This window comes from Microcaecilia unicolor, chromosome 9 (genome assembly GCF_901765095.1).
Source record: "Microcaecilia unicolor chromosome 9, aMicUni1.1, whole genome shotgun sequence".
NCBI classification, from domain to species: Eukaryota; Metazoa; Chordata; class Amphibia; order Gymnophiona; family Siphonopidae; genus Microcaecilia; species Microcaecilia unicolor.
The window spans coordinates 123,143,576-123,156,069 of record NC_044039.1 but is presented as its reverse complement, the minus strand read 5'-3'; the positions used below and the strand labels follow the sequence as shown (position 1 = coordinate 123,156,069).

General features: G+C 46.5%; 1 protein-coding gene across 2 annotated transcripts in view; it reads right to left on the bottom strand.

Annotated features, from left to right (window-relative positions):
* ZFYVE26 (zinc finger FYVE-type containing 26) overlaps positions 1-12,494 on the bottom strand; it is a 273,412-nt gene that overhangs the window by 17,659 nt on the left and 243,259 nt on the right. For both annotated transcript variants that reach the window (XM_030215525.1, XM_030215526.1), the window contains 2 exons: positions 11,393-11,575; positions 8,642-8,686 (listed from right to left, as the gene is read on the bottom strand). In XM_030215525.1, coding sequence (XP_030071385.1) covers positions 8,642-8,686; positions 11,393-11,575 — 228 coding nt within the window. The remainder of the gene's footprint in view (positions 1-8,641; positions 8,687-11,392; positions 11,576-12,494) is intronic.

Here is a 12,494-nt window from a genome sequence, read left to right as displayed (position 1 = left end):
CGATCTGCTCCCACTAGCATTGTTGCATCTTAGGTGCACACCTAAAACTACTGGTCTCACCCCGTATGAGATGATGTACGCCAGGCCACCACCTCTGCCTTCTTTTCCCGACTCCTTGCAGATACAGGGTGAGAGTTCCCTAGTAAAACAGCTGAAGTCTTTATGCCAGGTAGTGCAGGACATCCAACAGTATACTGAGAGTGTAGGTCCCTTAGTCCTTACTAGCCCTATGCACCGGTTTCGGGTGGGAGAAGAGGTGTGGGTGAAAGAATGGGACGAGTCTGACTGCTTGAAGCCCAAATGGAAGGGGCCCTCCCTTGTCCTCCTAACCACCCCAACGCTGTTAAAATTGCAGGAAGCCCCGTGTGGATACATTGGACCAGGCTGAAGCCAGCTGCAGCAACCGACAGCTCACCCGGAGTTTGGACAGCTCACAGCCACCCGGACGCTCCACTACGACTAACCCTCAAGCGGAGGTGAACCAGGCCCATGCCTAGTCAGAAGCTTAGCCCCTGGACGTTCTGTGCCTTAGGTTCACTGTTTATTGGAGCTGTCATCCTGAGCCTCGTCCTCTTCCTGCTGCAACAACTCGGATACTTCTTCTCCCAACCATGATGTTTGCCCTACTCTTCGTCCTCAACTACTGTCCAGTCCCTGTGGAGATGACTGCCCTTAGCTCGAACTGTTCCGAGTGCCTACGACTGGTGCGTCACCGAACGGCCGAGGGATACAACCTTACCACCACCCTCATCCACCAGACCCTTCCCCCGGAGAAGGGCTGCACCCCCATTGTGTCCTGTGTTATCATCACACCAGACGGCCCTATGCAACTTCACCGGTGCCTACAGAAAAACCTCACCATTTGCCACAGTCCGGTCAAGCCAAGATACTACAACGTCACCCTCAGCGTAGGACTTCCCCAGTACGTCATGTCCATGGGAGTCCAGGGAGACGGTATTCTATAATACGTAAACTCTACCCTCGTCCTTGCAGGTGGAGCTCACACCGTGGCCACCCTCACCTTCGATGTCTGTGTTGCTATGGACAAACACCCCTTGTCCCACAAGTGCGGAAGTCAAGCTTGGCGCAAGGCCTATGCACATGATCACAAGTACGTTTGTCCCCTTACCCTAGATGGCAGATACGGTTCTCCTTGGTCTTGGCTACCCTGTGCAGCAGACACTCGAACCTCAGGATGGGAGAGGGTATGCGCTTACACGGGCGGAGGATACCCCGGGTGTACTGGTCTGGGTGAATTTCGCAGAGGTCCTGGCAACACCGTCCTCCTGGACTGGCTTATCCGAGAACATGGGGCCCCCTGGAGAGAAACATGGGCCCTCGGCATCGATGGGGCCGGGATGGATCCACTCACCTACATCACCATACGCCAGAGCCTCGATGCGAAGCCTCCCACACATTATCAAACTACCATCGTGGGATTCCAGGAGGTGTATGATGAGATTGCCCGCGCCGAGCATGTGGCCACTCAGTTCCCTGTTTCACCCGAGGCCCGGAACATGTTCCTGAATCTCGCCGAGAATATAGCCCTCTCCCTCGGCATTACCAACTGTTTTGTCTGTGGTGGCACTGACATGGGAGAGCAGTGGCCATGGGAAGCCAAGGAAATCACCCAGCACATGTGGGATGCCCTGAATTTCACTAATATCACCTTTCCCTCATCGACCCCGCCCATACGAGTAGGTGCTGAGAACAAACATTATCGGCACCCTGTGCGCCAGTCGAGCCCCTGGCAAACGATACTCTATCCCGGTAGGTGACTCGGCCTGCACGGGAGTTATCCTATACAATGGGAGTTCAACCACTTGGTGGCATACGGACAATCATTCTATGCCGACACCCTTATGGACAGAGCCCACCTTGAACAACACATGGACAAGCGGAGGTAACCCCTCCATCAGATGGATAGCCCCAGAGGGGTACTATTTATATCTGCGGTCGCAGGGCCTACGAACAACTCCCTGCCCGTTGGTTTGGAACCTGCCTCCTGGGCACAGTACGACCCAGCTTCTTCCTCCTACCCCTCCGGGTGGGTGAAACGCTAGAAATCCCTCTCTATGTCGAAAAGGGGTATAGGAGTCGGAAGAAGCGGTTTGCCCGGGAACCCAAGGTCCAGATAGGCGATTGGAAGGATACCGAATGGCCACCTGAACGCATTGTCCACTACTATGGGCCCGCCACCTGGGCTGAAGATGGAACGTATGGGTACCGGACCCCCATCTATATGCTGAACCGTATCATTCGCTTACAAGCTGTGCTTGAAATGCTCACGAATGACTGTGCTATGGCACTTAACATCTTAGCTAAACAGAACACCAAACTGATTACCGCGGTTTACCAAAACCGCCTCGCCCTTGATTACCTGCTGGCACAGGAAGGAGGGGGTTTGCGGCAAGTTTAACCTCAGTAACTGCTGTCTGCAGATAGATGATCAGAGCCAGGTCATCAAAGAGATTACTGACCGTATGGTAAAGCTAGCCCACGTCCCGGTACAAACCTGGAACAGTGCTTGGGACTGGACCTCTTCCGTCACCGACTGGCTGCCCAGTTCGGGGGGGCTGAAGGGCATCCTTGTCATGGTGGGCCTATTCTTCTTGTCTTGTTTACTAATTCCCTTATCTTTTCCCTTCATTTTCAGGTGTCTTCGGTCCACCATGGAGACCATTGCTGACCGCCGAGCGGCCGCCCATATCATGGCCCTACAGATGTACTCCCCCGTCTCGGTGACTGACTTAGATGAAGCAGACCTTTCATCCTCTGAGGAGACCTAAAGACCAACTCCCTTGTGACAGCATAAGTCCGGCTACAAAGGGGGGGGGGGGGGGGGCTCCCATAGGGACCCTCCGTCTCAACCCCGGCGAAGCAACCAACGGCTGCGCAAGGGCCTAGGGCCTCTTACTGCCTCCTCATGCTAACTCTCCTTGTCTCTCTTTTTTTTCCCAGCACTCTTGAAGGTGATACTTTCCACCGCATCGGATTTCAAGTATCAAAAGGGGGGAATTGTAGGAGTGGTGGCCGGATCTGGCCTGCATTGCTGCCGGATCAGAACCGACAGGACTACCTCAAGACTTGTGCATATTTAACCAAGGACCTTTGCTTCTTTGTATCACATTCCAGATCTGAACTTTTACAGAACTCTTACACTTTATTGTACTGTGCCTTAACTGTGGATTGTCAGCTCCTGCTTGCAAGATACCAAAGTTACTGGAATAACTGTTTGAGACAAAGTGCAGATGCAGTAGATAATCGCTTGTTGCAAATAGTGGCCAGGGCTTGCACACAAAACTCAGCCTGCACGTAGACGCTACATGAATAGAAGATAGTCTGAGGGTGTAGACACGCCCATCCTGCATTCCTGAGCCTTATCAGCTCTGTGAAAGAAGCATTGTGTGATTATATGTGTGTGCTAGAATAGTGCGATAAGTTTCGTTTTCCATGCCAGTTTCATTTCAGTGCTGTGATGTGTGTATGTACTGTAAGAACTACAAGAACTACAAATGTTTACTGCGCATGCCAACTGTGATGCATAAGGGGCCTAATGCGCAGGCCCACAAGGGAGGTATAAATGTAAGTGTCAGCTGATTTCTGGGACACAGTATCCTGAGACTGAACTCAGTGCTGTACATTGCTAGCAATAAAAACTGTCTTGCTTCCGGAACCAGTTGCCTCTCGTCTCCTGATTTACTAAGCCGAGGGTCCTGTTACAGTACATTTAAAACAAATTGGAGAAAATATTTCTTCACTCAACCCGTAATTAAACTCTGGAATTCGTTGCCAGAGAATGTAGTAAAACTGGTTAGCTTAGCGGGGTTTAAAAAAGGTTTGGATGGCTTCCTAAAGGAAAAGTCCATAGACCATTATTAAAATGGTTTTGGGGAAAATCCACTGCTTATTTCTAGAATAAGCATCATAAAATGTATTGTACTGTTCTGGGATCTTGCTAGGTAATTGTGACCTGGATTGCCCACTGTGGACACAGGATGCTGGGCTTGATGGACTTCCGGTCTTTCCCAGTATGGCAATACTTATGTATTTATGTACTAACAAGTTAACGTACGCATATAGCTTAATTGCCAAACAAAAAAAAAATAGATCTCTATATACACATACACAAATATACTGTAACTGTAAAAAGGATTACTGTGATAGAACAAAACAAAACAAAAGGATTTGACATGAGAACAGCATTTGGAAAGAAGAAAATGGCCTCAAACCCAGGATTATAGTGCAGAGAAGTAACAAAGAAAAAAATTAGCCAAAATACTAAAAACAAAATACATAGTAAAAATTTTTTTAGATACATTAAAAGCAGGAAACCGGCCAAAGAGTCGGTTGGGCCGCTGGACGAAAATGGTGTTAAAGGGGCGATCAAGGAGGACAAAGCCGTAGCGGAGAAATTAAATGAATTCTTTGCTTCGGTCTTCACCGAGGAGGATTTGGGGGGACACCGGTGCCGGAAAGAATATTTGAAGCGGGGGAGTCGGAGAAACTAAACAAATTCTCTGTAACCTTGGAGGATGTAATGGGTCAGTTCAGCAAGCTGAAGAGTAGTAAATCACCGGGACCTGATGGTATTCATCCCAGAGTATTAATAGAACTAAAAAATGAACTTGCGGAGCTACTGTTAGAAATATGCAATCTGTCCCTAAAATCGAGTGTAGTACCGGAAGACTGGAGGGTAGCCAATGTTACTCCGATTTTTAAGAAGGGTTCCAGAGGAGATCCGGGAAATTATAGACCGGTGAGTCTGACGTCGGTGCCGGGCAAGATGGTGGAGGCTATTATTAAGAATAAAATTGCAGAGCATATACAAAAACATGGACTGATGAGACAAAGTCAGCACGGATTTAGTGAAGGGAAGTCTTGCCTCACCAATCTAATGCATTTTTTTGAGGGGGTAAGCAAACATGTGGACAATGGGGAGCCGGTTGATATTGTATATCTGGATTTTCAGAAGGCGTTTGACAAAGTGCCGCACGAAAGACTCCTGAAGAAATTGCAGAGTCATGGAATCGGAGGTAGGGTATTATTATGGATTAAGAACTGGTTGAAAGATAGGAAGCAGAGAGTAGGATTGCGTGGCCAGTATTCTCAGTGGAGGAGGGTAGTTAGTGGGGTCCCGCAGGGGTCTGTGCTGGGTCCGTTGCTTTTTAATGTATTTATAAATGACCTAGAGATGGGAATAACTAGTGAGGTAATTAAATTCGCCGATGACACAAAATTATTCAGGGTCGTCAAGTCGCAGGAGGAATGTGAACGATTACAGGAGGACCTTGCGAGACTGGGAGAATGGGCGTGCAAGTGGCAGATGAAGTTCAATGTTGACAAGTGCAAAGTGATGCATGTGGGTAAGAGGAACCCGAATTATAGCTACGTCTTGCAAGGTTCCGCGTTAGGAGTTACGGATCAAGAAAGGGATCTGGGTGTCGTCGTCGATGATACGCTGAAACCTTCTGCTCAGTGTGCTGCTGCGGCTAGGAAAGCGAATAGAATGTTGGGTGTTATTAGGAAGGGTATGGAGTCCAGGTGTGCAGATGTTATAATGCCGTTGTATCGCTCCATGGTGCGACCGCACCTGGAGTATTGTGTTCAGTACTGGTCTCCGTATCTCAAAAAAGATATAGTAGAATTGGAAAAGGTACAGCGAAGGGCGACGAAAATGATAGTGGGGATGGGACGACTTTCCTATGAAGAGAGGCTGAGAAGGCTAGGGCTTTTCAGCTTGGAGAAGAGACGGCTGAGGGGAGATATGATAGAAGTGTATAAAATAATGAGTGGAATGGATCGGGTGGATGTGAAGCGACTGTTCACGCTATCCAAAAATACTAGGACTAGAGGGCATGAGTTGAAGCTACAGTGTGGTAAATTTAAAACGAATCGGAGAAAATTTTTCTTCACCCAACGTGTAATTAGACTCTGGAATTCGTTGCCGGAGAACGTGGTACGGGCGGTTAGCTTGACGGAGTTTAAAAAGGGGTTAGATAGATTCCTAAAGGACAAGTCCATAGACCGCTATTAAATGGACTTGGAAAAATTCCGCATTTTTAGGTATAACTTGTCTGGAATGTTTTTACGTTTGGGGAGCGTGCCAGGTGCCCTTGACCTGGATTGGCCACTGTCGGTGACAGGATGCTGGGCTAGATGGACCTTTGGTCTTTCCCTGTATGGCACTACTTATGTACTTATGTACTTAAAGGCGCAGCCCTTCAGTGGTATCAAATTGTACTTAACAGGAAAAAAGTCTTCTCTAATCCATATCAAATTTGAGACCTCTGGTTGGAAGTCACTCATAGCAATGAGAAGGCCGAGGGTAGAAGGGGGTGGGGGGTAGGAAGCTCAGACCCCTCTGAATTATACTGGCTCCAGATAAATTAGTCTTCTATCTCAAACAGAATAATGGAGCCCAAACCTTAAAAGGTACCCCCCCCCCCCCAGCTCAACTGAAGCTCAGTTTCTAAACTGGTTCAAGAACCACACCAAGTAGTCCAGAAGCTGCACAAGCAGCCTATCATCCATCTGCTGGAGACAAAGAAATAGTGAACATTCTATGGCTGTATGGTGCCCTTAATCAACAGAACTTTCTTCAACTCCATCCATTGGTCGATGGACACCCTACCCACATGTTCTGGACTAATCTGGTAAGGATGCTAAAGAATTTTAGTTACTTTTTAAATTTAATATAACATTTATGTTCTGCATTTAACCACAAAGCAGTAATAAAATACAGAGTAACATCAAATAATCCAAGACAATTCTAAAGCTCAAACAAAATTAAAAATGTGAAAATACAGCTGCCCACCTTGATCAAACCCTCATCTAAAATGGCTACCTGTGCATTTCCATTATCTTCCATGAAAAAGCAAATAAATGACTTTTCAACCATCTGCTGAAGTGCCCTCTTGAGTACTCAATCTATATTCAAAAGCTGCAGAAGTTCAACATACAGGCATTTGAACAGAGTAGGGCCCTTGTAAAAATCCATAACTATACTGCAGATAAATTCTATATAAAATCTTATGTGTCAAACATTGCAACAAACTCAATTCTAGCTATAACTGAAGTCAATGCAAAGATCACAAAAATGGAGTGGCCCTATCTGACCATGCCCCTCCAAAAGTAAACTTAGTTGCTGTATTTTGGTGCAGGTACAAATGTGACCAGGATCACCTTTGGTGGACACAGGTACACTATATTGCAGTAGTTCAGATGACCTAACCTGACAGGTGTTCCAACAGTAACAGATCATGAATCTGATGCACCAAAACAACTGCATAAATACATTCTACACCACCTGTCCCACCTGCTGTGCTACAGAATGACCAGAATCTATTAGCAGCCCCAAACTACAAACAGAGGAATAGCATAACAAGACTTATCCGTCAACCACAGGGCCAGTTTCAGGAATCATACAGCCACGGCTTCCAACCCACTACATAACTGTCTTTTCTACTGTATCAAAGTGTTCAACCTTTCAAAACAGATTCTACCAAAATCATATGTTTCTCCTAGACAGGGTTACCATATGTCCTCTTTTTGGACTTCTTCAGATATGTCCTCCAGGATTTTTAATTTTTAGGGAAATGTCCTCTCTTTCTTTTATGTGCCTATGACCAACACACCTATCCACATAATGAGAGACCTCATCTGTGGCCTATTAGTCAATGGGGGTGCTAAAGACAGGGAAAGGCATTGGTGATCTCCTCTCTGTTTCCCTGCTGGTTGAATCTGTCACAGGAATTTTGTTTGAGAAGAACAACTTTAAGCATATGTCATGCAAAGATATTTCAGAAGCCAGCCAAAGTTGTTGAGGGATATGCGTTCTTCTGATAAGTATGCTTGGGCTCAGACTCAGTCAAACTCAAATCCTGAAGGTTTTGTAAGTAAGTCACTGTTTGATGTATGTTCATTAACTAAAGGCTACAATTAAATATTTCTTTATCAAAGGTAGCAACCATTTTTTCTGTCCTCTCTTTTGTCTCTGCAAATATGGTAACCCTACTCCTAGAGAAGCACCAAAAAGAATCACAATCTGCTTATCATCAGGATATATAAAGTAACACATCCCCATCAGTGGTGTTCCTAGCGTCGACGACACCCGGGGCGGATCGCCGATGCGCCCCCCCGGGTGCACGCCGCTAGGGGGGGGTGCCGTGGCGCGTGCCTGTCGGCTACGAGTTCGAATCGCTACGCTAGATTCTCTCGTTCACTGCAGCTCCCTCCCTCTGCCCCGGAACAAGTAACCTGTTCCGGAGCAGAGGGAGGGAGCTGCAGCGAACGAGAGAATTTAGCGTAGCGATTCGAACTCGCAGCCGACAGGCGCGCGCCGCGGCATCCCCCAGCGGCGTACACCTGGGGCGGACCGCCCCCCCCCCCCTTGGTATGCCACTGATCCCCATTACTTTGTATGTATGGCATCCTATAGCTACCAGGTCACACAAAAAAAAAAAAAGTGGCTGCTGTGATGGCCTTTCTAAAAATAGAATGCCAGAGTGATGCGCAACAGTCCCCTGCAGCCCTAAGGCAAAAGAATGCCATCAGAAATGAAACGAAAACATTATCCAAGTTACTGATGATTTCAAGATCTAATACTCAATAGATTTAATGTCTTTCAAATATTTCTCACCTTGTTGTCAATACTTCTCAAGTCCTGGATCAAGCTGTCCAGATCCTATTATCAGAAAAACAAGACAGAGGATTATATTTTCCCCATAAAATAAAGGCAAAACCAGTGGGCTCAGGCTACAGGACTGATAGTGGCTTTCTCACACCTCTGTTGGCCTTAGAGGATAATGTATATCAAACCTAGGACTTTACCTTTCAATCTCAGCCCTGGAGAAGATGGACTGTTACTGTTAAGTCACAGATGCTCGAAAGTCCGGAGTGCTGGAAAAATACCGCCACAACAGCGCAGTGAAGGAACTCCCTAATGCTCAACGCTAATGGCAAACAAATTTAGATGCGTTGTTAGCATTCAGCACAGATCTTAAGTGCATGCCCAGACTCACAGTAGGACCTTCGGCCAGGACCCCTCCTGAAGACTAACCCCAGTGGTCTAGTAGCCTCCCCAACCCTCTCCTACCTTGAAGGAGGACTATGACTACTTCCCTCCTCCTGCTAGGCACATCCTCAAAATGGCAGCACCCTGCCCTGTTTGGTGCATTCTGGGATGCACTGGGCAGGGTCTAACTATCACATAAGGAAGCAGCAAGGGCAGTGTGCTGCCATTTTGAGGACAGGCCAAGCAAGAGCAGGGATGTGATTGGGGCCTTTAAGCATTGTGAACCAACAAATGCAGGTGCTAGTCCGGCACTAATGGCATCTAGCATCTGCATTTGCTTCTGAGCATCAGTCTCAATGACAAAGTTTTTATTTTTTATTTTTGGGGTGGGGGGGGGGGGGGAGGAGCAGAGAATCCTATCAGCACTTTAACGATGGTGGGTGGTAAAATCACTGAAGGTGACTGAAGATAAAAAACAAAATAAAAACCCAAGACATACATTACTGAGAGTTCAGGAAACTAAGATGAAGCACCATTTTTCAAACTTAGTATAGTAGACCACCACTGGGCTGCAAACCCAATCCTGTGCCTGTTCCAGTTGTTTTGCAGGATTTACAGGAACTACAACAGGTTTACAAGGCTCAACCTAACTCTTGGGTAGTTTGAGCTCTGCAGTACTATATTCTAGTGCCAACAAGCGTGGGAATACAGGTACCATAAAGCTAAAAGTGTGAGCAATAGGTTTTTTTTGTAGATAAAGGCAGAAGGTGTTGAGGGGGGGGGGGGGGGGGAGACTGTGCAGTGGAAGGACCTAGGAACAACAGGAAGTAAGCAATGGTAGCTGGGGAAGGAGGGATAATGAATGCATTTCTTCCACTGCGTCATGAAAACATTGCTCTTCGTAAATACACAATCCATTAAAAGTGATCCCTAGAACTGTCTATGGCATTAAGTATGGGAATGGATAGGCTGCAAATAATAAAGCTTTACAGAAAACATACCGATTATACAAAGTTTGATTTATGTCGCATTCAGCCCATGCAATTAAAACAGTCAGTAGTACAGACCTCAACAATTTTTATTAAATCTAGGAGCCAGCCCTAATCTTAGGAGCTAGCAGTTGAGACTTCTCTTGCTGCTTCTTCATCACTCCTCCCAAACTGTCTATAGTGAACTTTTTTTTTGAAAAGGGGGGGGGGGGGGGGTGGAAATCCTCATTCACATAAGCAGTAGTTCTTTAAGACACTGATTTACTAAGGCTGTTTTTCTATTGAGTCTGTGGACAAAGAAACATTAGTAAATCAGTTCATTAAGGTTAGAGTTACCATATTTCCTCTATTTGGAGGTACCACAGGAATTCCGGGCGGTTTTTCCAACCTGCTGGTTTGTCCTGGTTTGTGGGCAGGACTCAGGGTGCCCTCCCCTCAAGAGCTATATTGCACCCTAGTGGTCTAATGGCCTCTTTGGGGCAGGAAAGAGCCCTGCCTGGTGCTACCATTGTCCCGCTCTCTGCTGGCGCCACTTCAAAATGGCAGAAGCTTGTGAGATCACCGCTAGAAGTCTCAGCAGCCATTTGGAAGCAGCGTGGCAGCGAGCAGGTCAGCGGCAATGCCGAGCAGGAAAGAGGGGACTCTTTCCTGCCCTGAAGAGGCCACTAGACCACCAGGGCTCAATAAGGTACATGAGGGGAGGGGAGGGGAGGTGGATGGAGTCATGTAGATGTGTGGGTAGAGGGAGGAAAAAGATTATTTCACATATCACCATAGCCTGGGTCCCCATGAGTCTCTCTCATGTAGCCCCCTTCCCCCAATTTTGATCCAGTCTCTCTATCGCTCTCTCATATGTACCCCTTCCATCTCCCAGGCCTTTACCCAGTCTCATGTACTCCCTCCTCCCAGCCTTTAGCCAGTTTTTCTTTCTCAGGGCATGCCACTTATTCCCCTCACTTGCAGAACAAAAGGCACATTTCCTGCTTCTCCGTTGCAACTCGGCTCTCTATAAGTTTAAGCCACGTGTTACAGGACGTTCGAGAGACTTGAAACCACGAGAGCTCCTACACAGCGTGGCTCAGGCTTACAGAGAGCCAAGTTACAATGGAGAGGCAAGAAATGTGCCCTTTCTTCTACAGCACCATTTGGGTGCAAAAAAATCCAAGGCACCAGAGTGCAATTTTTAGGCACCACGGCGACCTGGCACCTGGTATTTGTTGAGCCCTGCAGTAGTAGTATGTGACAGCATAGTTGGGCATAGCATTGGCAATACATTTTTTACTCTATGAAGAACAGAGAAACAAGAACACATATAAAAATGTGGACTGAGTAAAAGTGGAGTTAAATAAATGGAACCTCTCCTAAGAGCATGGTAATAGATGCGTACATCTGAGGGAATGTCCTTGAACTCCTGAATGCAGTTAAGGATAATGTTATCACAGTCATTTGCAGTAGCAATGCCAGACTCAGAGACGCATTTTAGCAACTGGCGGATTTCGCTGTAGTGATGCTGTTTCACCAGGTATTTTGATGCTTTGTTGTACACAACAGCAGCATCCAACTGAAAGTCCTACAATTTAAAGAAAACAAAACAAAAAGAATATTAAAAATAAGCCCAAAATCTACATGAGAACGCAATCTCCAAAACAACTGATCCCAGACAAGGTGAATAAGCAAGAAATTCAGTTACTAAAACCAAAGGACAGGTGTAACTCTCAGACCTTACAATCTTGGCTGAAAATAGGGGATGAATACATTCTGCTGCTTGCACAGTGTGATATGGAAGTATGTCTATCATCTTTTGATATGGAAGTATGTCTATCATCTTTTGATATGGAAGTATGTCTGTCATCTTTTGTCACCTTTGGAGGAGGAGAGAGGTAGCAGGATAAGAACCAAAGGATCTAGGATTCAAATTCTGCTTCTCCCACCAATGCTCCTAGTGATTCTGGGCAAGTTACTTAACCTTCTACAGCCTCAGGTACACATTTAGATTGTAAGCCTCTAGGGACAGGGAAATACCTCCAACAATGAATGTTAACTCACCTTGAGCTACCACTGAAAAAAAACATAAGCTAAGTAACTCAAATAATATATCCTACATTTTATGTTTCAACAATTTTTACTGATGACACAACAATGATCAGCAATACAAACAAAAGTCCAAGAGAAAAATACACCCAACAGGCCACATAGCTCCTATAGAAAGATAGTCTGTCATTAAGTTTCACCCCCTTTCCCAGCAGTACAAGCAGGAAGCAAAAGCCCCCCTCCCCAACAAACCCTCCCCCAACAAACTGCCAAAAACCCACAGAACTCCAAGGGCTCTTACTTTTGTGGCCCTAGGACCAACACACAATAAACCAACCCCCTCTTCCCCCCCAAAACCCTTCCCCTCCCACAGTACTCCCCCCTCACCCGACTGCAGCTAAACAAGACAATCCCCTGAGTGTACTCCCTAGCCTAGCAATCAACTATTCTACATTTTA